The sequence below is a fragment of the Pan troglodytes genome, chromosome 19 (genome assembly GCF_028858775.2).
Source record: "Pan troglodytes isolate AG18354 chromosome 19, NHGRI_mPanTro3-v2.0_pri, whole genome shotgun sequence".
NCBI classification, from domain to species: Eukaryota; Metazoa; Chordata; class Mammalia; order Primates; family Hominidae; genus Pan; species Pan troglodytes.
Window position 1 is genome coordinate 49,888,399 of NC_072417.2, and position 26,537 is coordinate 49,914,935.

Consider the following 26,537-nt stretch of genomic DNA (forward strand, 5'->3'; position numbering starts at 1 on the left):
TAATGAGCACAGCAGGTATGAGCCCTGGGAAACTTCTGGGAGTCTTTCTCCTGGTGTGGAATTTTGTAATCACTCTTTGAGGCCTTTTTATAGCCTTGTTCCTGGTGATGCCTGCGGTCCCTGGTTGGCCTCACAGGCTAGTTGGTGCCTGGCCAACAGATTGCAGCCTTGTCCTGGTCCTCTCTGCTCACACTCCAGGAGGCAGTTAAGGTGGCCACTTCACTATTCCACCTGGAGGCTGCAATAAAAGCATTGGAGACAGTCACCCTCCCCTTCTGCTTCCCCGCTGGAATTCCGTCTTTCCTGAGATGCAGTCCACAGAATACACAAGTTAAGAATTGTGGTTCATATTTATTGCGCCCTCACTATGTTCCAGGTTCCCTGTTTCGTGTCTTACATCACTAACTTATTTGATCTTAACCACACCCTGTGAGGAGGTACAATTGTTTTCCCCGTTTTATGGATGAAATTCAGAGAGCGTGAGAAATGTGTCCTAGGTCAGAGAGAGCCAAGACTGACCCGCAATCCCCAGATTCAAAGCCATGACCTTGACCAACATGCTGTCCTGTCTCCTTTTCTCACTGAGCAGTTGTGATAACCTGCCCCCTGCTTCCTGCCTGCAGTCTCTCCACTCCACTACAGCCCCCATGCTGTTACCAGAGCGATCTGTCTCAGACATAAATATTCTTGTCACTCCTGTTGAAAAGCCCCATGTTGCCTCCTGTGGAAAGCCCAGACTCCTTAGAGAAAATGAAAGGACACTCCAGAGCTGGCCTCCTCTCACCGCTCCCCTTCACCGAGGCCCTGGCCCTGGGAGGATGTTTGCATAGCCTATGATGTTCCTCTCTCTTCAAATTCCTGCTCTTTCCTTGTACCAGGCCCATTTCTTAGCTTTCACAGTCCCCTCTGCTCCCCTGTTCAGCCTCAGGTCTGTGCCCTGTGTCCTGGATGGCTGTCTGCTGGTCTCTAATGGGGAGCGCTTTCAGTGTAGGGGCTCCATCTTACTTCTTTCCATCCCAGTCTGGCAGGGAGAGGCCTCACAGTTGAAGTTTTTAAATTGAGCTGGGAAGTCTTTGGATAATCCTTCCCAAGGAGTGGCATTCACATCTCTGGGATGTATCTCTGTCATCGGGAGAAGCTCAAAAAAAAGGCTGGTGACAGTGTGGCACACTGAAATTCTCAGGCACACCTCCTCTCTTCTCTGAGAGTGCTGGTGGTGAATGGTGGGCACTAGGGCGAGGGGAACAGCCCCTGGGAGGCGCTCTGGGGAAGAAGAAATTGGCAGCAAAGCAGACTGCCCGAAGAGGCCGAGAGGAAGACAGGACAGGTGAATCCCACCCCCCACCCCGCCCCCACTTTCCCTTATCTGCTCTGCTTTAAGCAGAAACTGTAACCTGATCACCAGGTCACAGAGAAACTTTGATCCTCCCAGCCAACCCCACCTGTCTGACATTAGAGCACAGCCTGCTAGGCTGGGACAAGCTGGCCACAGCCCCCTCTTCCCCAAGCCTGGCACCATCTTGGGGCCTGGCTGGCTCCTGCAGAGGCCTTTCCTCCCCCATGGCCAATTTCCATCCCGGCCCTAAATTGGCCTCTTCCCCCAGCTACTCTCACACACTGACTCACACGTAAGTTATTCCATTAAGTACAAAGAACGGAATACATCAAATACCGGTGGCTCTGCTTCTAGAGAGCACACCCCAAATGCATTTTAAATCTGTGGATCCTCCTCAAGGGAATTCCAGTTAAAAAAGAACTTGGGTCAGCAGCCTCGGGCCTGTGTGGCTAACAAGCTTCTGTTTTCTCTGTTGTTTGGCTGGCCTGAAGGGTTCCTTTGTTTGGGGAGTGGGAGGATGTGGTGTCCTAATGAGGCCAGGGTGTGGAATTGGGGCTCACACAGAGCTGTCCTTTAGAACTGAGCTCTCCAGACAGGAGAATAAGTTGGGGAGTTTGAGAGTTTATTGGTCTTTAAAGAAAACAGAAGGTTTCAAAGAGAGGAAAACAAAATGCAGTGTGGTATTCTGGATCGGATCATGAGCAGAAAAAGGGCATTATTGGAAAAACTGGAGAAATCCAAGTAACATCTGGAGTTCAGTTAATAGTACTATACCAATGTTAACTTTTTAGTTTTGGCCTGTGTGCAGTGGTTATGTAAGATGTGAACTGCCTGCAACGGTGGCTCACACCTGTAATCCCAGCACTTTGAAGGCTGAGGCGGGTGGATCACCTGAGGTCAGGAGTTTGAGACCAGCCTGGCCAACATGGTGAAACCCCCGTCTCTACTAAAAATACAAAAATTAGCTGGGCATGGTGGCGGGCGCCTGTAATCCCAGCTACTCAGGAGACTGAGGCAGGAGAATTGCTTGAACTCAGGAGGCAGAGGTTTCAGTGAGCCGAGATCGCACCACTGCACTCCAGCCTGGGCAACAGGGTGATACTCCGTCTCAAGAAAAAGAAAAAAAGCCGGGCGCAGTGGCTCACTCCTGTAATCCCAGAACTTTGGGAGGCCAAGGCGGGTGGATCACGAGGTCAGGAGTTCGAGACCAGCCTGGCCAACATTGTGAAACCCCGTCTCTACTAAAAATGCAAAAATTAGCTGGTGTGGTGACAGACACATGTAGTCCCAGCTGCTTGGGAGACTGAGGCTGGAGAATTGCTTGAACCCGGGAGCCGGCGGTTGTGGTGAGCTGAGATTGTACCACTGCACTCCAGCCTGGGCAACAGAGCGAGACTCCATCTCAAAAAAAAAAAAAAAAAATTGAACATTAGCGGAAATGGCGAGAAGAGCAAATGGGAACTCTGTTCTATCTTTTGCAACTTTTCAGTAAATATAAAATTATTCCAAAATAAAAGATGTATTAATTTAAAAAAAAAAGAACAAGAGAATAAAGTGACCCAGCATCTAATTTAACTTGACACTTTCACCAGCACTCTCTTTTACACTTGAGACTTCACCTAAAAATCAAGAGGGTCTTTAGACTTCACCTAAAAATCAGGAGGGTGGGCTGCATCCAATACTCTGGACCGTCTATTGTGGAGGCCAGGGTCTTCTTTGCCTCTGTGACCCTCTACCTGAGGATGGATCAGGGTCCAAAGCCAGGCTTACCAGGAAGACCTGGGTCATGTGGTTGGCAGTATTGCTACCTCCTATCTGCACACTGTGGGGCTAGTCACCCCACCAGGCTTCATTTTCTTCCTATTAGAGAGAGAGAACATTCCTGGCGGCTGGGGGGTGGGATGGTAGGGTTAAATGAGGTAATGTCTGTCAAGAACCTGGCTCAAACCAAATAAATGGGTTTTCATTCTCTCTTCTGTTTCTCCATTTTTTTTTGGTGAAAAGAATGAGAGCCATTTCCTTGAAGACTTGAGACCAGTGGTTCAATGGTAGCTTTAAGGGCAAGAAACTGCCCATAGGGAACTTGCAACAACACCGTGGCCCCTCCTCCCCCATGCCCCACTTCCTGGGGTCCAGGAAATGTGGACTTATGGGGAATCTTTTTACTAGATGGTCTCTAAGACCTCTTGGAGTTTTAATGCTTGGATTCTTAAGGAAATTGTGGTGTGGCTGCTCCTTTACCCTACAGGTGGGGCAAGCCAAGTTTGGGGGCTTCCTTCTGGAAGCATGGAGGTCTTCCTGGCTCAGTAACCCAGAAATCCAAAAAGCTAGAGCTCCCAGGGTTTTGAATCTGATGGGTGTAGCTTGTGGATGGCTGTTTACCTGTAGGTGGCAGTGGTGACACGGGAATAGGAGAGGAGGGGGGTGCAAGGGGAGGGCACTGGCAGAGCTCCTTTCAGAAGAGCTGTAATAAGGTTAGAAGTAACAGCAAGGAAAGGTCCTCTGTATTAGAGGCTCTGTCAGGTGTTTTCTGTATTATTTAGTCTCCTCTAACAGCCACTGTGTGAGAGAGTGCTGTTATTGCAGCATTTTACAGCAGTCCAAAAGGCTTGGAGAGGTCAGGTTATTGCCTGTAGTCACACAGTAATTGGCAGAACTAGAACTCACCAAAATCTGAGTTCACACTCCCTGTTCTAGACTCCATTATAATGCACATTTCTCCTGCTACTAAGTCCGAAGGGAGAACCGGGGACAGCTGGGAACCGAGCTCTCATCTCACCAGACTGCCCAGTGCCTGTCACCCGGGGGCCTCAGGAGGGTTTATAATCATCATTTTACTTATAAAGGGCGCTCATCAGCATAAAGCCAGGCCTTCTTGACATGAAGATGTCCTGCCTCCAAGCAGCTTCCAGTTTAGGTTGGGGTTGGGGGCCAAGAAGGTACTTAACGGCTCATTAAGCCGGTAAGATTTGAAAAAGTTCTCAGAACATTAGAATGGTCTTGAAGGCTCAGTCCTTGTGTGGACTGTACTATCAGGTGCTGGAGCCCATCAGAGGGCCTCTCTTGTGGGCGGCAGCAAAGAAGGTTCTGGAGAGGACGTTGGATGGGAGCTAGATATGGGCAGATAGGCTGGAGAGAAGGCTTTCCAGACAGAAGTCTGAGGTGACTTTCTCAGGGCTTGCAAACACCTGCAGATCCTGTTATGGTTCCTGTTTTCACCCTCTTGCAATTTTTTATGGAATAAGGACTCAAATGGGTCTTCTCATCAGCTTTGTTTGCTCTCATGGTGTATGACTGTGTTTTGTAAAAATATATATAGGCGCAACGATGCTGCCTTTCACCACTTCTGTTCAACATGGTATTGGAAATTGTAACCAGAGCAGTTAGGGAAGAAGAAGAAATAAAAGGCATCTCAATGGGAAAGGAAGGAGTAAAATTATCTCTGTTCCCTGATGACATGACTTTACATGTAGAAAACCTTGAAGATACCACAAAAAAAAAAAAAAAAAGAAAAACTGCTAGAGCGAATAACATAAATTTGCCAAAGCTGCAGGATACAAAATCAACATTCAAAAATCAGTTGTGTTTCCCTTAATATACATTAACAATGAACAATCTGAAAAGAAAAGAAAACAATTCCATTTACACTAGCCTCTAAAAAAATAAAATACCTAGGAATTAACCAAGGCAGCAAAAAATTGTGCACCGAAAACTATAAAACGTTGCTGAAAGAAATTAAAGAAGAAAGAAGACATAAATATATGGAAAAACATCCTGTGTTCATAGATGGGAAGACAGTTTTTTTTTAAGGCAGCCTCATTCTGTTGCCCAGGTTGGAGTGCAGTGGCTCAATTACGGCTCACTGCAGCCTTGACCTCCTGGGCTCAAGTCATCCTCCCACCTTAGCCTCCTGAGTAGATGAAATGACAGGTGTAAGCCACCACTCCTGGGTAATTTTTAAATTTTTTGTAGGGATGGGGTCTCCTTATGTTGCCCAGGCTGTTCTTAAACTCCTGAGCTCAAGCAGTCTTCCCACCTTGGCCTCCCAAAGTGATGGGATTTACAGGCATGAGCTACCATGCCTGGCCTGGGAAGCTAATATTTTTAAGATGACAACACTACCCAAAGTGATCTACAGATGTAATGAAATCCCAGTTAAAATTGCAGTGAAGCCAGGCATGGTGGCATGCACATGTATTCCCAGCTACTTGGAAGGCTAAGATGGGAGGACTGCTTGAGCCCAGGAGTTTGAGTCCAGACTGGGCAACATAGCAAGACCCTGTCTCTGAAAAAAAAAAAAAAAAAAAAGACCAATGGTATTTTTTTCAGAAATAGAAAAATCCATCCTAAAATTCACATGAAATCTCAAGGGACCCCAAATAGCCAAACAACCTTTAATTTTTATTTATTTTTATTTATTTTTTTGAGATGGGGTCTTGCTCTGTCGCCCAGGCTGGAGTGCAGTGATGTGATTTTGGCTCATTTTGCAACCTCTGCCTCCCAGGTTCGAGTGATTCTCCTGGCTCAGCGTCCCAAGCACCTGGGACAACAGGTGTGCGCCACCACGCCCAGCTAATTTTTTAAATTTTTTAATTTTTTTAGATGGAGTTTCGCTCTGTCTCCCAGGCTGGAGTGCAGTGGCGTGATCTCGGCTCATTGCAACCTCTGCCTGCTGAGTTCAAGCGACTCTCCTGCCTCAGCCTCCGGAGTAGCTGGGACTATAGGTGTGTGCCCCTACGCCCAGCTAGTTTATGTATTTTTAGTAGAGATGGGGTTTCACCATGTTGGTTGGCCAGGATGGTCTCAATCTCTTGACCTCGTGATCCACCTGCCTCGGCCTCCCAAAATGCTGGGATTACAGGTGTGAGCCACTGTGCCTGGCTAATTTTTGTATTTTTAGTAGAGACAGGGTTTCACTGTGTTGACCAGACTGGTGTCAAACTCCTAACCTCATGAGATCCACTCACTTCGGCCTCCCAAAGTGTCGGGATTACAGGTGTGAGCCACTGCGCCTGGCCCTAAACAACCTTTAAAAAGAACAAAGTTGGAGGACTCACACTTCCTGATTTCAAAACTTACTTCAAAACTATAATAATCACAACATCATGGTATTGGAATAAGGAAAGACACATGGACCAATGGAATAAAGTAGAGAACTCAGAAATAAACTCTCCCATATATGGTCAATTGATTTTCAGCAAGGGTGCCAAAAGTATTTAGAGGGGAAAGGACAGTCTTTTCAACAAATGGTGCTGGGAAAACTGAATATCCACATGCAAAAGTGTGAAGTCGGACCATTATCTTATACCATATGCAAAAATGAACCCCAAAGAGACCAAAGACCTAAACATAAGAGCGAAGGGAAAACTATAAAAATCTTAAAATAGGCCGGGTGCGGTGATTCACGCCTGTAATCCCAGCACTTTGGGAGGCCAAGGCAGGCAGATCACGAGGTCAGGAGATCGAGACCATCCTGGCTAACACAGTGAAACCCCGTCTCTACTAAAAATACAAAAAATTAGCCTGGCATAGTGGTGGGCGCCTGTAGTCTCAGCTACTCAGGAGGCTGAGGCAGGAGAAGGGCGTGAACCCAGGAGGTAGAGCTTGCAGTGAGCTGAGATCACGCCACTGCACTCCAGCCTAGGTGACAGCGCAAGACTCCATCTCAAAAAAAAAAAAAAAAAATCTTAAAAAGGGGAAATCATGACATTGGATTTAGCAAAGATTTCTGAGATATGATACCAAAACCACAGGCAACAAAAGAAAAAATAGATAAATGGGACAATCAAAATTTAAAACTTTTGTGCATTAAAGGATACAATCAAGAGAGTGAAAAGACAACCATAAAATAGGCGGGATTAATATTCAGAATATATAAAGAACTCTTACAGCTTAACAACCAAAAAAAAAAAAAAAAACCTACTCAGTTTAAAAATGGAGCCAAGCATTGTGGCTCATGCCTGTGATCCTAGCACTTTGGGGGGCCAAGGCAAGAGGATCACTTGAGGCCAGGCGTTCAAGATCAGCCTGGGTAACATAGCGAGACCCCATCTCTACATAAATTTTTTTAAAGAAAATTATCTAGTTGTGGTGGTGCATCCCTGAAGTCCCAGCTACTTGGGAGGCTGAGGTGGGAGGATTGCTTGAGACCAGGATTTCAAGGTTGCAATGAGCTATGATGCTATGATTGGGCCACTGCACTCCATTCTAGGTGACAAAGTAAGATCCTGTCTCTTAAAAAAAAGGGGTGAGGGGCAAAAAAAATTGAATAGATAAGTCTCCAAAGAAGATATACAAATGGCCAAAAAGCACATGAAAAAATGCTCAACATCAGTAGTCATTAGAGAAATACAAAACAAAACCACACTGGGAAACCACTTCACACCTGGTAAGCCAGGATCCCATCATTGAATTGGTGGTACCAATATTTGATCCTAGTTCTGTCTCTAAAGCCTGGATGTTTGCATGATATAGTCTCACCTGCTAGCAAAGCCTGAGTTTGGATCTGAAGTTAATATCTTGGAGGAATTCTGAAACTACCCCATCCTAACTCTCAATTCATGAAAGGATACCATCACCACTATTTTAATAAAAGTTTAATACAATCCACACTTCGCCGATACTCAGATAATAACATAGAAGACCTCTGTACAGGCTGGAAGTATCCTTGTTTTACTGGATGCAGCTATGGTGAAGTGACACTTGTTTTTTACGTAACATACTAGATAGAACTCACACATCCAAACAAAAGCTATACTTTACAAGCAGTGACAGCACACTCCAAAAATATAGCTGTTGCTCAAAACATTTGTGCAACAGTCTTCCGTCTGCATTAAAAAGCCTCATTGTTTTATTTACTGCTCTTTTTAAATTTTTTTTTACCTAAAAAAGATATATCCCTAACCTTTTCTCTTTATTCATCACACTTGGCACTCAAAGACTCAAAGACTTGACCACCCAGGTGCCTCCAAGCCCCTGCTCTGAGAAAGCAACCCCACCCCCAAATAGTAAGAATCTGACTTCACATGAATGCAATACACAGCCAGAGGACTGGGCAGGGGCTAGGAGGCTCTTGAGATTTGGAGCAATCTTAACCAAAGTCAGTCCTCAGATGGCACCAGGCTGGCAGGTACAGAAGCAGTATTTGATACTTGTCTACAAGACGGGGAAAGTGGAGGAGGAGAGGAAGGGATGAGAATGCATGTCAGCAATGGTTAAGAGCCAGATAGGCCCCAGAGATGCCATACCCCCTCTCTGCCCTTTTCATGCATGTGGGAAAGAGAGTAAAAGTCATAAAGCCAGCAAGGAGCAGACCTGGGCCTATCAGGGAAATGAGAGCCCCCCAAGGGAGGGCAGGCAGGCCTAGGAAGAATGGGGGTGGTGGTAGGCACATCCGTTTAGAGAAGAAAAGACTGAGGGCAGAGGTTCCAGGAAGGTTAAGGGGGAGGACACAATGTAGCCACTGAGACAGCAGTGTGCCCTGTCACCCTATGGCTTATCCAGACACAGAATGAGCCCCAGGTGTGCTGGGAGCCTGCAGCAGTGAAATGGTGCCTGCCTCCTGCCCCTGCTCTTCCTGCAGCTGTCTCTGAACACCCCTCCTCTTCAAGGTGTCCATGCCCAGAGGGAATGACTCACCACCTGGGTCACACACAGCAGGGGCATGTCTGCAGCCATAAATCCAGCAGCCTCCTCAAGAGGAGACTTATCCTGATGGAAGCAGCTTTGCCTGCGGGCCTGGACTTGCTACTCTTTTGAGCCAGGAAGGGGAGAGGCCAGCTGGCTAGGGGGTAGTAGTCTCTCCCCTTCACAGAACTCAAGCTGTGGCACAGACTCTCATGGAGAAGAAAGTACAGAGATTGCACTTTGGTAGGGCCACAAGGGATACAGTCTTGGGAGGCTTAATAGAGGAAATATTAAATCAATGAAACCTCGTTTCCAAGTTCGGTTTAGCAGCAGAATCCATTAACCTTATATTCACCCTTTCCTTTCCTCTTATGATACTGGGGAAGGGTTCAAAGGCATGATAACTTATCCTCAGGGTCAGCGCATTCTATTCAATTACTGGGATTTGAGTTTTCAAGCTAAAAGATATATACCCATTTTGATTATAAAGAACCAACCCAAAAAGAATGCTGCTTTCTTTTCATTTTGCAGAAAATGCCACACAAACACAACCATGGGTATTTAGCTCTACTGAAACAGATGAGGGAAGTAAGGCTGACAGAGGAGCTCAAATCAGTTCTGATTTTTCTCTTCATAAAAGAATTTCCAGCTAATCAAGAGCAAAGTTGGATCTGATTGCCTCTGGAGCTAAGGCCACTCAATGTGGGCTCCCTCATTCAGTCCTGTCCCCAGGCCAGAGGAAAGCAAAGTTCAATCTCATTTATTTTGTCACCTAAATCGTCAAAACCTAAAATAAAACCTGGTGCAACAGCAGAAACACAGTGTTCTAGGGAACAGTGGGGCAAGTCCTTCCCACCAGCCAGCCCTCTGGACGGATAATTGTAAAGTGCTGACCTCTCTGGTGATATGCTAATGGCCAAGGACTGGGCTGGAGAAGAGGCTGGGTAGGGTAGGCCAGGCTGGGCTGGACTGGACAGGGCAGGGCAGGCCTGAGCTCGGGTAATCAGATACGGCTCCCATTAAATCTTCAGTGCGAGAGCAGCATAGCATCCTGATGCCGTTGCCATGGCATTTTCTCTCGCCTGGGGTAGGACCCAGGCCAGGATGCCCTGAAGCCTTGACGCTGACAGCAGTGATAGTGCTGGCTCTGAGCATGGTTTTTCTGCCCACCCACCCTCCTATGTTCTCTGAAACCTAAGGCAGCCCTGTTTGGAGGAGCCTCGCAATCCAGCGGCTTGGCTTTTTGGCTGCCGCTTTCTACACTTTGATGTTAAATATAGTGACTTCAGAAGCAGCCAACACCAGAAGGCAAAAGAGGACTGGTTTTAGCATTTTGCATTCAGCAACATCCTTTTGGTGAGAATGGAGAAGAAAACAGCCAAATGATCTACCTCCCCAACCATCAAGAGTGTTGGGGCTGGGCACAGTGGCTCATGCCTGTAATCCCAGCACTTTGGGAGGCTGAGGCGGGTGGAGCACCTGAGGTCAGGAGTTCGAGACCAGTCTGGCCAACATGCCGAAACCCATCTCTACTACAAATACAAAAATTAGCCAGGCATGGTGGCACGTGCCTGTAATCCCAGCTACTCGGGAGGCTGAGACAGGAGAATTGCTTGAACCCAGGAGGTAAAGGTTGCAGTGAGCCGAGATCACGCCATTGCGCTCCAGCCTGCACAATGGAGTGAGACTCTGTCTCACATAAAAATAATAATAATAATAATAGTAATAATCACTGAATCCCACCCCATACCATTCAAAGTAGAACCTCTGGGGCATGAGGCTCAGGTATTGGTGCTCTCTAGAAGCTCCCCAGGTGGTTCTCATGTGCAGCCAGGGCTGAGATCCATAACTTAGAGGAAGGGATGCTAATGCAGTCATTCATCTGATGTAAATGCATTGCACTACTGCCAAGTGCTGGGCACTGGGGACCCAGTGGAAGGCAAGACAGACCTAGTCCCTGCCCTCACAGAGCTCACATCCCAGAGGGGGAAGGGAGTCAAGTGACCCTGGCTGTAGTCCTGGCTCTGCCACTGACGATCCTGAGCTCCTGGACCTTTCCCTTTTCTTCTGCGGGCCCCGGGTTTCCCGTCAAAGGAGGCTACAGACCCAAATGATCTCTGATCCCCACCCTGCTACTCCCTGACCCAGCAGTCCATTGACCTATGTATAATTTTTCTGTCTTTTTTGGTGGTGGTTTTTAAAATACACATAACATTAAATTTATCATTTTAACCACTCAACAAAAAGTTTTTTAAGAGACAGGGTCTTACTCTGTCGCCTAGGCTGGAATGCAATGGCTCAATCATATCTCACTGCAGCCTCAAACTCCTGCACTTAAGCAATCTTCCTGCCTCAGCCTCATTAGTAGTTAGGACCACAGGCACAAGCCACTATGCCCAGCTAATTTTTAAATTTTTTGTAGAAACAATGTCTTGCTATGTTGCCCAAGCTGTTGTCAAATCCTGGATTCAAGTAACCCTCCTGCCTCAGCCTCCCAAAGTTCTGAGATTACAGGTGTGAGCCATTTTGCCTGGCCCATTTTAACCATTTTAAAGTATACAGTTCAGTGGCATTAAGTATGTTCACATTGTGTGCAACCATCAACAACCATCTCCAGAACTCTTTCATTTTCCCCAAACTGAAATTCTGTGTTCATTAAACAATAACTCCCCATTCCCCCACCCCCACACCCCCCAGCAGCCTCTGGCAACCACCATTCTACTTTCTGTCTTTAAATTCGACTATTCTAGGTACCTGATTGTAAGTAGAATCATCTAGTATTTGTCTTGGTGAAGGGCTTATTTCACTTAGCACAAGGCCCTCAAGGTTCAGCCATATTGTGCGTGCAATAGGATTTCCTTCCTTTTTAAGGCTGAATAATAATCCATTATATGTATATCCATTTGGCTTATCCATTCTTTAATTGATGGACACAGGCTGTTTACACCTTTTGGCTCTTGTGACTATTGCTGCTATGAACATGACTCTGCAAATATCTCCTCAAGGCCCTGCTTTCAGTTCTTATGGGTATATACTCAGAAGTAAAATTGCTAGATCATAGGGTAATGCTATGTTGTTTGTTTGTTTGTTTGTTTTTGTTTTTGAGATGAGTCTGGCTCTGTCGCCCAGGTTGGAATGCAGTGACATGATCTCGGCTCACTGCAAGCTCCGCCTCCTGGGTTTACGCCATTCTCCTGCCTCAGCCTCCCGAGTAGCTGGAACGACAGGTGCCCACCACCACACCTGGCTAATTTTTTGTATTTTTAGTAGAGACGGGGTTTCACCATGTTAGCCAGATGGTCTCGATCTCCTGACCTGGTGATCCATCCTCCTTGGCCTCCCAAAGTGCTGGGATTACAGACGTGAGCCACCGCGCCTGGCTGGGTAATTCTGTGTTTTAACTACCGTCCTGTTTTCCATAGCAGCTATACCATTTTACATTTCCATCAAAAGTGTAAAAGGGTTCCAATTTGTCTATATCCTTGCCAACACTTGTTATTTTCTATTTTTTTGATAGTAGCCATCCTAATGGGTGTGAGGTGATATTTCATTGTGTTTTTGACTTGCACTTCCCTAATGCTTAGTGTTGTTGAACCTCTTTTCACATACTTGTTAGTCATTTATATATCTTCTTTGGAGAAATGTCTATTGAAGTCCTTTGCATTTTTTAATTGGATAGTTTGGGTTTTTTTTGTTATTAAGCTATAGGAGTTCTTTACGTAGTCTGGATATTAACCCCTTATCATATACATAATTTTGCAAATATTTTCTTCCTCTGCAGGTTCACTGTGTTGTGTCCTTTGATGCCTGGAAGTTTTTATTTTGATGTAGTTCAAAATTTTTCTTTTGTTGCCTGTGCTTTTGGTGTCATATCCATGAGATGATTGCCAAATCTAGTGTCATGAAGTTTTTTCACTATGTTTTGTTCTAAGAGTTTTTTAGTTTGAGCTCTTACATTTATGTCTTTGATCCATTTGGAGTAAATTTTTGTATATGGTGTAAGATAAAGGGTCCAAGTTCATTCTTTTGCCTGTGGCAATCCAATTTTCACAGCACCATTTGTTGAAAATACTGTCCTTTCCTCATTGAATGGTCAGAAAGTCATTTTGTGGATGAGATAAAATAATGTACATGAAACACCCAACACCACATCTACAGTGGCTTGATAACCAATGGTCCTTTCTTTCTCCCCCTTATCTGAAATGTAGTTTTTAACTACTGCAATTGATTTTTAATAATCCCAATAGCAAATACCTGTATAGTACTGACTGTGTGCTAGGCTCTGTTCTAAGTGTTTCATGTATATCAACCCATTTAATTTTCATAACAAATATATCAGGTAAGTACTGTTGTTTTCACTAGCTTTGGCACCTAGAAGTTAAGTAATTTACCCAAGACCACACAACTAGTAAGTAGTGGAGCCTGTATTTGAACCTAGGTAGTTTGGCTCCAGACTCTACGGGTTCATAAACCTAATATCCTCATGTTTGGGGTGATTTTTGATGGCTTAGGCCTGTCATAAGCTTTTCAGTCTAGAGTTTGGTGAATGAAGAACCTCGTTATAACATCAGCCCTCAGGCCAGGACCTTTCCCGGGTGTTCTCTTGTGATAATAGCACTCCTAGAATGGCTCTGTTGGCTCAGCCCATCTGCTTGGGAGGAGAATGTGGTGGTTCTGGTCTCTTCCCATTTCCTGCCAAGGCCCACTTATTCCAGGAGAAATGTAAACCCATTTTCTCTCTGATTTCACAGAAAAGGCAACAGATGGCTCCCTGCAAAGTGAGGATTGGACGTTGAATATGGAGATCTGTGACATCATCAATGAGACGGAGGAAGGGTACGTGTGCCCCCCTCTCCTGGGAAGCCTCTCTGAGCTTTTAGGGGCCACTCAAAGCTTGTCAGGGCCTAAGGGTGGCAGGTTTTATTTTTTGTTTTGTTCCTAGTATGTTTGGTTTGCCATCGAATAAGCTGACACTCTGAATTATCTGTCCTTTTTGTCTTCATCCCTCCCCCACTTGCGCAATGGCAGTGCTGGAGGTAGAACAGGGATGACCTCTTTTAATCACCTGCTTTTAATCACAAGTGGAAATGAAGCTGCTTGATTACTTGGTTCCCAGTGGCCATTAGTCTCTGCAGCCCAAGTGTCACCTCGTCCCTCCCCTCCTCCCTGGCCTCTGCCTCTCCTTCACAGCCTGTCTCTGCCCTGGTTTGCCAGGAGTCAGAGAGCACCACCGTGTCCATGGAGGGAGGTCCAGGGCATGGGGCAGACACGGCCGGGAGTGGGAAAGCGGCATGAGTGGACTTAGAACACGTTGCCCCTCCTGCATTCCTGCACTGCTGGATCCGTTCCTGTTGTTATTTCCTGAATCCTCTTTTGTTTTATAGCTGCACTCTATTTGTACTTCTTCCAAACTGGTCTGTATTTAGCCCTCTGTCCATACCACTAACACTTACTTTACTGTAGCCATGCCCTCTTAAACCATATTCAGGAGTGGCAAGGAGAGCAGCTGGGACTCAGGCATCCCTGGGCTGGCATCTCAGCACTGTCACTCTAGCCTTGCCATGTGTGAACTGGGGACCAGCCTCTCAAGCTTGGTCCTGCTTTCATGCAACAAATATTTCTCGAATGACTACCTTGTGCCAGGCCCTATTGTAAATACTGAGGACACAGCAGTGAACAAGATAGATTCCTTCCCCTTGGGGAGCGGCCAGTCTAGAGTAGTAGGGAGGCAGGCCATAAACAAGATAATTAAACATATAACCTGGTCAGATGAGGACAAGACTGTGGAAGGGAGATGGGGAGAGAGGAGGCTGGGAATTAGCAATGTTAAATAGAGTGATCAAGAAAAGTCTTGGCTGGGCTCGGTGGGTCACATCTGTAATCCTAGCACTTTGGGAGGCCAAGGTGGGCCAGTTGCTTGAGCCCAGGAATTCGAGACCAGCCTGGGCAACACGGTTGAATCTTGTCTTTACAAAAAATACAAAAGTTAGCCAGGCGTGGTGGTGCACACCTGTAGTCCCAACTACTTGGGAGGCTGAGGTGGGAGGATCACTTGAGCCCAGGAGGTCGAGGCTGCAGTGAGCCATGAGCATGCCACTGTACTCCAGTTTTGGTGACAGAGAAAAACCCTGTCTCAAAAAAAAAAAGAAAAAGAAAAGAAAAGAAAAGACAAAACAACAGAAAAGTCTCATTTAGAAGGTGACATTGAACAAAGACTTGAAGGAGATGAGGGAGTAGGGGGTGAGGATTATACAAGGGAAGAATTGTCAAGGCTCATGGAACAGCAAACCCAGAAGTCCTGGGACAGAGGGTGTCTGATGTGTTTGAGGAATAGCAAGGTGGCTAATGGGCCCGGAGCAGAGTGGTCAAAGAAGAGAGTACCTGGAGAGGAAGTTACCGACATACTGGGGATCCAGATAACACAGGGCCACGTAGAACCAGAGCAACTCTGGCTTCAACCTTTTTGGAGATTCAAGCAGAGGAGTGGTGTGGTCCCACTCTTATTGGAAAGAGATCACTCAGTCTACTGTGTTCAAAGTGGCCTGACTGGGGGCAGGCCAAAGACAATGCAGAAAACCCAGCGATGGCCTGGCATAGTGGCGTGCACCTGCAATCCCAGCACTGTACGAGGCTGAGGCAGGAAGATTGCTTACGCCTAGGAGTTCGAGGCTGTGATGAACCAGGACGGTGTCACTGCATTCTAGCCTGGGCGACAGAGTAAGACCCTGTCTCTAAAAAGAAAAAAGAAGAAAGAAAACCCAGTGAGGAGGTTATCACAGTAATACTGGTGTGAGATGATGATTAGAAGTGATGGGATTCTGAATGTGTTAGATGGTAGAGCCAATGGAATTGGCTGACATAGGACAGGAATGAAGAGTCAAGGGAAATTGCAAGGTTTGGGGCCTGAACAGCCATGGGATGGAGCTGCTGTTTCCTCAGGTGGAGCAGGCTGGGGAGCAGAGATCAGGAGTAGATCTTTGCTGCCAGCCAGGCTCCTGGAAGATGTGACAGGGAACTGCACAGGGAACTTGAGTTGGGGGCAGTGGCCTGCACTGGATGAAAACGTGGGAGTCTTTGGTGAAAGGTGGCATATTTTCACCAGCTAAATATAGGTGATCAGCTTGGTGCCTGGCACACAGACGTGACTCACAAATAGTTGTTAGGGACTACACATCTCTAATCCCATCGTCACTGGGCTCCGAGTGGCTACCTTCCTCACGTCCTCCTAACACGCCACTCATTCACTTGCTTGTCCAGTCATCTGGCCATGTTTACTGACCCCCAGGGGTGGAGGTATAGCAGCTACAGGATGCCAAGGTGAATGTTCCAGCCTGCCCTTGAATGCTCACCTGGCAGGACTGGCAAGGGCTGTGGCCAAGGCCTGTCCCTGATGCCATGGTCCCAGAGGGAAAGGTGGGTATCGATGCTTCCTGGAGGGGCTGTCTTCCAGGATGGCAGGAGAAATGTGTCCCCTAGCCAAGGGTGGCATCAAAAGGGCCAGTGTGTCAAGGGATACAAGCGGTCTAGGATAGACAGGGTGACATTGGGGGAGCGGGAGGGTCTGGAATCCGGCTGGAAAGGTAGTCAAGGTCAGGTGCCGCATTCTCTGGTGTCTGCACTTTACCCTAGAGGTGGACCTCTGCTTCGACCCCTTCCCTCCTACCCCTTCCTGCTGCAGAATGACCAAGTTGCTCCCTTGCTAACAAGCCTTCAGGGGTTTCGCAGGCACTTAGGTTAAAAACCCTAACCAGGCCCCTCATGAGGAGCCCCAGACCCCTCGGCAGCTCCACTTTGAGCTCTTCAACCCTGCTGATCTTTCAGCTCCTTGAATTTTCCATATTCCTGGGCCCAGCTTGAAATTCTCTACAGGTTTGAGCAATATACAAATATGTTGGCAACTCTTATTTTCCAGTGAATTGCTCAAATATCTCTATGACTTGAGGGCAGGAAGCCCAGGAACCCCAGGAGCTTCCTTATTCTGAAGGGGCCAATGCCTTCTTTTTCAAATCCTCAGTTCCCAGAAGGCTGGTCACACACATCTTTCTCTTCAAGTGGCTAAAGCTCCTGTTGCTACCTTTTTGAGTGAGAGCACCTCAGTGATTCCTGAGAATGTTTTCTTCTTGCCTCTGCTGTGAGGTGTCTCAAAATCTCTTCCTAGCAAGGTGCAGTGGCTCATGCCTGTAGTCCCACCTATTCAGAAGGCTGAGGCAGGAGGATTGCTTGAGCCCAGGTGTTTGAGACCAGCCTAGGAAATGTAGTGAGACCCCATATCTTAAATAATAATAATAATAATAATAATCTCTTCCTGAGTGAAAGAAACTCCCACAAGTTGGACTGACAGTAGGGCACCCCACCCACCCCTTTGTGCCCTCCCTGAAGGCCTCTGACCTGCTGTCCCTTCTGTTCTTGTCACCTCTCTCACTAAGTAGATCCCATCATTCACTGGATCTCTCAGTTTGAATCTCATTTCCCTAACCCCTTCCCCTCCTGATTTGGACAAGTCCTCTGTTATATGATTTCATAACCCGTGTTGTACTGATGCTCATCACAGTTTAAACTTACAGATCTGTGGGACGGTTGTTAGTGTCTGTCTTGCCCTGCAACCCCCGCAAGGCTGTGATCTCCATGAGGACAGGATTTCCATCTGTTTTACTCAACATTTTTTTTTTTTTTTTGAGATGGAGTCTCGCTCTGTCGCCCAGGCTGGAGTGCAGTGGCGCGATCTCGGCTCACTGCAAGCTCCGCCTCCTGGGTTCATGCCATTCTCCTGCCTCAGCCTCCTGAGTAGCTGGGACTACAGGCGCCCGCCACCACGCCCGGCTAATTTTTTTTGTATTTTTAGTAGAGACGGAGTTTCACCATGGTCTCGATCTCCTTACCTCGTGATCCGCCCGCCTCAGCCTCCCAAAGTGCTGGGATTACAGGCGTGAGCCACCGCGCCCGGCCAGTTACTCAACATTTTGTCCCTAGCACCTAGCACAATGCATTTGATTAGCTGTTAATAAATATTTGTTAAATAAGTGAATAAATGAATGAAGTCTCTAAGGTACTCACAGTCTGATGAGGAATGCAGGCATATAAACATATGCATAACACAGCATAACGAGTGCTGGGTGGGGGGCAGGGAGAGAGAGAGAAGCTATATATAGCTACGGAGACTAGTGCAGTGGCAGTGGTCAGCCTTGGGACTTTTGGCAGCAAAGCCTTCTTGGAGGAAGTGACACCAGACTGGAGTCTTACAGAGTGCCAGGGTATCAGCCAGATGAGGCAGGTGGATGAAGGGGAGGAAGGTGGACACCACAGGCTGGAGCAATTCTAGGTCACCACTTGCTTATTGTGTGAGCCTGTGTGAGTTACTTCATCTCCCTGTGTCTGTGTCCCGTTTCCTCACTTATAAAATGGGGTTGCCAATAATACCTATCTCATAGGGTTGTTACAAGGATTAAAGGAGTAAATATATATGACGTATCTGGCTACATAACTGTATCTTCATATCCATACTATATCTATGTGGATGTACTATTTCACTTTAAAGATTTCCATTGCCCATGACTTTTGTCATCACTTTCATTTGGGTGTCAGTTATCTGCCCAGTCTTGGTGACTATCTTGGTGGATTCACTGCCCTTACCCTGTCTGCCGTCTGTGAGCACTTGCCATGTGCCATGCCCTGCAGGCCCTGTGTCCAGCCCTGCAGTGCATCATCACAAGCAGCGCCCCCTACCCCCAACAGTTCTATATGGTAGTGACAGCCTGTTTCAGTGTTAAGGAAACTGAGGCTGAGTAGTTTGGTCACTTGCCAAAGGCCTTGCAGCACAGCTTGGAAGGGCACATGCAGGATGCAAGCACAGGCTCACCTGGCCGCAGCCACTGAAGTGCTGCCTGCACTTCTTGTATTTGTGCAATACTTTACCAATGGGAGGCTGTGGTCCTGGTGGGTGCAGATTGGTAAACTGCCCCAGAGGCCTCTCCTTGGGCTTTCCCTAATGTCCAGAGCTGAGGTCACCATCAGCCTGAGGAATGCTGATGCCTAAGGCCTTGATGACAGTCCTTCAGGCATTAACCAGGAGTTGCTGACTGAATAACCTACCTGGGACTGTTTTTATTTATTTATTTATTTTTGAGATAGAGTTTTGCTCTTGTCGCCCAGGCTGGAGTGCAATGGTGTGATCTCAGCTCACCACAACCACCGCCTCCCAGGCTCAAGCAATTCTCCTGCCTCAGCCTCCTGAGTAGCTGGGATTATAGGTGTGCACCACCACGCCCGGCTAATTTTGTATTTTTAGTAGAGACAGGGTTTCACCATGTTGGCCAGGCTGGTCTTGAACTCCTGACCTCCCACCTGCCTTGGCCTTCTAAAGTGCTGGGATTACAGGCGTGAGCCACAGCACCCAGCTGGGACTGTTTTAGACTCTGTTTTCCAGGCCTCACCTCAGACCTACACAATCAAGGCACAGCTTGTGGATTTGGGAATGGTACTACAGGTGACTCTGATGTGCAGCTCTCATGAGGAACCCCCGACCTGGGTCGTTTACATGGCCATCTCTGGACCCTCCTCAGCTCATAGAATCTTTGTGTTCTATCTTGTAAGCTGGAGAGGGCACAGAGGAGGAACTGAAGACATGCAATAGAGCAAGATAATAATGGGGAGGGCATGTTCAGGGTGACAGAAGAGGGGCAGCCATGTCCTCCTTGGGGGTGATGAGGAGAAAGCTTTTCCAGAGAGTAGTTCTGAAGCTGAAGGACAAAGATACAAAGGCTGTGGCTGGAGGGATGACAGGAGGCTTGTTTGGGGATCAGGGAAGAGTTCTTATAAGTCTAGGGTCCAGGGAGACTTTGAGGAGCCTGATCATGGCCCAGAGGCCAAATCACGAGGCTGTGAGCACTGCCTGAGGAGCCTGACCTTTCCCCTGAAAGCTGCTAGGGCTTGATGCCATCTCAACACAGGCCACTGATTCTTCCTGATCCTTTCTTTCTGCTCCATCTTGGCTCTTGACACATGCTTCTGTCTCTTCTCCTGGTTTCCAACTCCACACTATCTAATCTGCTGCAGCTTCTTGAAACTTTGTGATTCCTTTGACATGACTTTGATCCTCCTCTCTGAAGCTTCTCCCCCGGGGAGAGAGATAAATACTTGCTTTTGTGCTCACCCATCACTCTCGGCCAGTACTTCCCAGAGCCTATGGATGAATTTTCATTTTAAACCTCATCCAGGAAGCTGCTGACTGTCTGATTTCCCACCCCGTGGCCCCCACACCAGGAGAGCCCTGAGTGTGCTGATCCTCTGCCAGCCAGAAATGATTGCAGCCCTCAGGCGCTCTTCCTATTTTCCTGTTCCATGGAAGTTCAAGAGGACAGAAGAGAGGACTGAGGGGTGTGGCAGCTGTGGGTCAGGGACAGCGGTGGTTTGGCAGAGCCTTGGAGAGAGGAAATCAGTCCATGCTGTTGGCCAGTAGTCACTGAATTTCATCAGCTCTCATGCCACAAACAGCCTTCAAAGCAGAGAGCCGGTTAAGTCCCATATTTGCAGAAATCAGCATCCCCTTTTGGAAATGGCAGCCGTACTGCAGACATACTTGGCCCTGGGCCCAGTCCCCATGGAGCCTTGTGTCTGTCTCATCAGCCCTTTGACCCAGGGGCCAAGAATTCCTACAGGGCAGCCATATGTCAAGCTGGGAATGGGAAACAGGTGATTCAGGGTGTTTTAAAATGTTCTTCTAGAAGCCTTGCTCCTTATACTTTTTTTCTTTCTTTCTCTTTTTTTTTTTTTTTTTGAGATGGAGTCTTACTCTGTCACCCAGGCTGGAGTGCAGTGGCATGATCTCGGCTCACTGCAACCTTCACATCTCAGGTTCAAGCGATTCTCTTGCCTCAGCCTCCAGAGTAGCTGGGACTACAGGCACACATCACCATGCCCAGCTAATTTTTTTGTACTTTTAGTAGAGACAGGGTTTCACCATGTTGGCCAGGCTGGTCTTGAACTCCTGATCTCAAGTGATCCACCCATCTCGGCCTCCCAAAGTCCTGGGATTACAGGAATGAGCCATAATGCTGGACACACTTTCTCTTTTTTATTTTTATGGAGATGAAGTTTCACTCTTGTCGCCCAGGCTGGAGTACAATGGCGTGATCTCAGCTCACTGCAACCTCCGTCTCCCAGGTTCAAGCGATTCTCCTGCCTCAGCCTCCTGAGTAGCTAGGATTACAGGCAGCTGCCACCACACCCAGCTAATTTTTGTATTTTTCAGTAAAGACGGGGTTTCACCATGTTGGCCAGGCTGGTCTCAAACTCCTGTCCTCAGGTTATCCACCTGCCTTGGTCTCCCAAAGTGCTGGGATTACAGACGTGAGCCACCATGCCCGGCCCAGTTTCTCTTAAATTAAGCTGATTAGCAGAGCATCAACCCTTTCCCCTCCTCAACTTCCTCATACACATTTGAAGAGGCCTTTTCATTTGGTAGAGTATAAATGTTTTAAAACTGTAGGAATAGGAGATCCCTGACTTAACAAACGTGCAAGCTGGGAAAGACCAGTATATTGACACATAGATTAGTGGAAGGCTGGAACCCATGTGTGATAGCAAAGCGCTGGCCCACAGCCGGACTAAGGGCTCCCCAGAGCATAGGGTGATGGGTCAGGTCAGCACAGGGTCTTTGTGCCAGGGGCAGCTGCTAGGCCCACAGCTTTGTTGAATCCTGAGTTAGAATAAATTAAATTACATGTTAGACACAAGACCTACATGTAATATGTATACTTAGAGGGCTGCCTGGGAATCCTGACTCTAAGGTATAACAGTAATTAAGGAAGAACTCACTCCAACTTCCAAACAACTCCACTCCAACTTTTGGACAGAGCCCATTTGTGAACTGAGTACTGTCTATAATTCTGCAAGATTTTATCTGGGAATCCACCTCAGATCTGTCACCTAAAAACACAAAACTTGTTGGGTTTTAAGGAGACTCACTTAAGCTTTCTCTGGGAAAAGGAGTTCCATGGAATTCAGGAAGAGCCGGGCATCCAGGGCTCACAAGGACCTGGCACGCTCTCTTCTGTGTCTCTCATGTGGTTTCTCTGGAAAAACTCTCTTCTATGTACCCACACACCAGTGGGTTAGTTATGGTTTTGAATAAATAATACTTGCATGTGATACAGAATTCAAAAGGTCTGCAAAAAGGCAGTCCAGTGAAAAACCTCCCTCCGCCTTTGGTTCCCTTCCTTAGGGGCAGCCACAGTTACCAGGTTGTTATAGCTCTTTCTAGAGAGTCTCTTCCCTACGCTGGCACCTGTGCTATGTATGTTTGCTTTCCTTCTATAACTCAACTAATAGCAAGCTTTGTACACTGTTAGGCAAAGAACTTTATGCACATGTCTTTGAGTTTGGTGTATATTGGTGCATGAGTTTCTTTATTCTTTTTTTCAGCTGCATAGTATTCCATTGTGTCAATGATTTAATTTAACCTGTTGTGTATTGATGGACATTCAGTTTGTTCGCAGTCTTTTACATTTACAAACATGCTGCAGCCAGCAAATATTCTTGCATATATACTAGTTCACATATCTGTAGGATCGTGTCCTCAAGTGGGATTGTAAGTATCTTTATATGTCTGTTCTTTTTTCCAGGCCAAAGGATGCCATTCGAGCCCTGAAGAAGCGGCTCAACGGGAACCGGAACTACAGAGAGGTGATGCTGGCATTAACAGTGAGTGCTATTCTCCTTGAGGAGAGAAGTCATCTGGGGAACTCCTTGCTCCTGGCCTTGCCCCCCTCACAGGGCCTTCCCTCTGCCCACTTAGCACAACCTCTGAATGGCTTGGTGCCTGGGCCACTGGAGTCCAGCAAAGCCTTCTGGTATTGCCTTTGGGTTTTCCTGTCCTCTGAAACAGGGAGTGGTGAGCTTCAATTTGGTAAATGTATACAAGCAGAAGATAAGGTGTGTGCAGTGCTGTCAGGTACAGAAGCCCAGAGCAGAGGAGCTAAAGGTTTTGGGTGGGTCCCTTTTCTGTCACCAGCCTGCTCTGAGACTGAGACCAACTCTTTCTCTAGATATCAGTTTCCTCTTTGTAAAAATGTTGGCCAGGCGCGGTGACTCACGCCTGTAATCCCAGCACTTTGGGAGGCTGAAGCGGGAGGATCACAAGGTCAGGAGTTCAAGACCAGCCTGGCCAACATAGTGAAACCCAGTCTCTACTAAAAATACAAAAGTTAGCCGGGCATGGTGGCAGGTGCCTGTAGTCCCAGCTACTCAGGAGGCTGAGGCAGGAGAATTGCTTGAACCCGGGAGGTGGAGGTTGCCGTGAGCTGAGATCACACCACTGCACTCCAGCTTGGGCAACAGAGTGAGACTTCGTCTCAAAAAAAAAAAAAAAAAAAAAAAAAAGTTAACTTCCACCTATTGAGTACCTGCCCCTGCCTGGGACTGTGCTGAACTTTTTGGACATTAATGAATATGTTTACAACCACCCTCCAAAAGAGATTTTACTATCCTCCCCCGTACAGATGATGAAACTGAGGCTCAGAGAGGTCTGGAGGTTTACCCAGCATTCACAGCTAGTGAGGTGTACTGAGCTGTGGATTGCCATCATAAAGTGGTCTTTTGCATGGGGTAAAAACTGAAAATAGCTACAAAGACTCTTGAAAAAGTCAGCCAAGTGATTTTTTTCAGGAAGGAACAGACCAGATTTTTGCCCTTACCAAAGCTGTCAGAGAATTTAAAAAGACGACTTCAGGTGTTATTTCTGTCTTGAGAACTAACAGTTTTTCAGATGTGGCAAAATCTGGGCCACAGTGAGTTCTTAAAATAGAAACTGTAACAGGTCACCAGGTCGACTTCTCTGGGGCTTTGAAATAGTAGGTTATTTATCCAAAACAACCATGTTTCCTTTTAAAGCAGAGAACCTGTTTGGATTTTTTGCCCAAGCGAAACCCCAAAACTTATTAAGAGAGTTCTGCCAGGGAATTGGGATTTGAATAATAAAGGAGAAAAGACTGGTTGAGAAATAGGGAGTTGAAGCTTTTATTTTATTTTTTCTCAGAATTTGAGCCACAGCATTCACTAAACCAGGAGTGATGCCCAAAACGAGTGGCTTTCAATAACTCATATCACAAGGGAATGAGCTCTAATATATCAGGGAATTTTACTGCTATCTAAAACTTCTCCATTTACACACCCAACTTCATGGTAATCGTGTTGGATGGAAATCTTTCTAAAGTGAACTCTGCGTTTACTTGCCTTCCTCTAGCAGGGCATGATGGACACTGTTTGACCTTTCCTGTGGGTTAGGTCTTCACTACAAACCCAGCCATGCCTTTGGGAGGCCTGTGAAATGCGCAGGGCTGCCGTCCCTACACCGAGGCCCCATCCTAGTGCACTTTGCATGGTCTCACGTCTGCTGATAGGGCTTCACTTACTCTCTTAGTCACTTTCAGTCCTCCTGTTTCCTGTGGCCCTCTCCGGACTTCATATCTGTACCCACCAAAATTGTTAATATTTACCCAAAATAAGTTAGTAAGAAGCCCTGAGGGGCTCTCTGCTTGTGTCTTCGTTTGTGGACTTAAACATCACTTCTGATTGCTTAGAGGCCCCGTTTACTTTCTCCATGGCTTTTGGCTTCATTCTGGAAAATTACCACTGTATGTTTCATGCCTTTCAACCTATAGGGACAAAACTGCCAGGGTCCTGTTTGGCAGGGTGGCCTAAAGCGGCTCTTGCCAGCCCAGGGAGGACCTCCTAGATCTCCTGCTCAGATAGGCTTTGGGGCTGCTCTGTGGCACATGCATCTCTGTCCAGGGCACTTCCAAGACCAGGCTGGGACACACTGACCTTGAGGACTGCTGTGCAGGAGAAACTAAGCATGTATTCCCTAATGGCGGGCAGTGGTTCCTGCCACTGTTGCTCTGAGAGTGGAGTGGAGCCCCAGGCTGCTCTACTCCTCAGACCTATGCCTGTTTTTCCAATTCTCTTCCCCACTCATAATTGCAGCCTCACCTTTCCCACCTGCTTCTCACAAAATAAAGCATACTTCTTGCCATCTGCCTTGACCCCAACACCCCACTGCCTGAGTTGGGAGGAAGGTTTTAGAGAATCCTAGAGAGAAGGGTGCCTGTAAGGCCCTTGAGAACAGAAAGAACCCCTCTGGTTCATTTCAGTGCCCCCATGGATCACTACAAGAGAGTGAATGCCAATTACCTCACGGTTACCAGAATCAGGCACAAGCAGAGACTCAGAAAGGAAAATGCCTCCTTGGCTTAGTAAAACCTGTGGTCACTCAGAGGCCCTGAGGGTGCTAACCTCCAGAATCTTCCTTGGCAAGCCCAGAGGAACCCGGGGCCTCCTAAGGTGCAGCCAGCAGCAAGGCAAGGAACGATTCTGGCTGGCTGCGGAGCTGCCTGGCATGGGGAGTCCCAGCTTTGGCCTCCTAGGTTAAGTTACATGGTACCTCTGATCCTCAGCTTCCTCATCTCTAAAATGGGATGATTCCCATCTTACAGGGTTATTTCAAGGACCAAAGAGGGGAACAATAAATCTAACACATGTTGCCTGTCATCTGAGGCACTCTTAGCTGATGTGGCTGCTTGGAGGAGAGCTGTGAGGGAGGGATGGCCCTGTGGCCTCAAGGTGGGCGAGGAGACTGGAGCTCCAGAGAAGGCTAATCACAGCTCCTGTGCTCCTTCTGGCACTGACTGACAATTTGTACCTAGATCAATGTCTTCACCTTTCTAAACCTCTTAACTCTAAAACATGGGATATTAAGGTCCACTTAAGGAGAAGTAATTAGTTGTGAGAATTGGATAAAACTCCATATGTTATGGAAGGATCTCTCATAGTGCCTGGCATATAGTCGCATTCAGTCAGTGTTCCAGTTATGGACCTTTCTTTACGGCTATGTTTTGTCCAGGTAAAGCCCACTTGCTTGGACCTAGCCCTGTGGGATGGCTGCAGAAGTTAACCAGTGGTTGGATTAGTTTGGGCAAATGAGAATAACTGAGGTAGTCAGAAATGTTCCCTGTTGCTGGTGACATCGTTTTGAGGAGGCATTCCCCAGTTAGTAGACTGTGGCACTGGGGGCTGTTGGCATGGGAAGGGCCAGGTAACCCTGTGGGTTGGTTTACAGAGTGCTGGGAAGTTCAGAGCACTCCCAGTTGGCACCTCCGAATTCCAAGAGGCTACATACCTGTCCTATGGGAGGATAAGAGGCCATCCCCTTCGTCGTGTGTACAGCAGCCTTCTGAACAGTAATCACGTAATCATGGTCATCAGTTATTGGGCACCTCCCCTATGCAGGATACTTTGCTATGTGCATTATTTTATGCATGTATGTATGTATGTATGTATGTATGTATGTATGTTTTTGAGACAGAGTTTTGTTCTGTTGCCTGAGCTGGAGTGCAATGGCGTGATCTTAGCTCATTGCAACCTCCACCTCCCAGGTTCAAGCGATTCTCCTGCCTCAGCCTCCCAAGTAGCTGGGATTACAGGCATGTGCCACCAAGCCTGGCTAGTTATTGTATTTGTAGTAGACGCAGGGCTTCACCGTGTTGGCTAGGCTGGTCTTGAATTCCTGACCTCAGGTGATCCG

The 26,537-nt window shown here is 47.1% G+C and overlaps 1 protein-coding gene across 10 annotated transcripts in view; it reads left to right on the plus strand.

Annotated features, from left to right (window-relative positions):
* Nucleotides 1-26,537, plus strand: part of TOM1L2 (target of myb1 like 2 membrane trafficking protein) — a 124,689-nt gene that overhangs the window by 46,946 nt on the left and 51,206 nt on the right. For 9 of the 10 annotated variants that reach the window (XR_010152973.1, XM_009432661.5, XM_016932313.4 and 6 more), the window contains exons 2-3: nucleotides 13,714-13,798; nucleotides 22,582-22,660. Coding sequence is in view for 9 of the 10 variants with exons in the window: in XM_009432661.5 (XP_009430936.2) it covers nucleotides 13,714-13,798; nucleotides 22,582-22,660 (164 nt within the window). In the remaining variant the exon portion in view is untranslated. The remainder of the gene's footprint in view (nucleotides 1-13,713; nucleotides 13,799-22,581; nucleotides 22,661-26,537) is intronic. The other variant, XM_054670998.2, reaches the window with a different exon arrangement.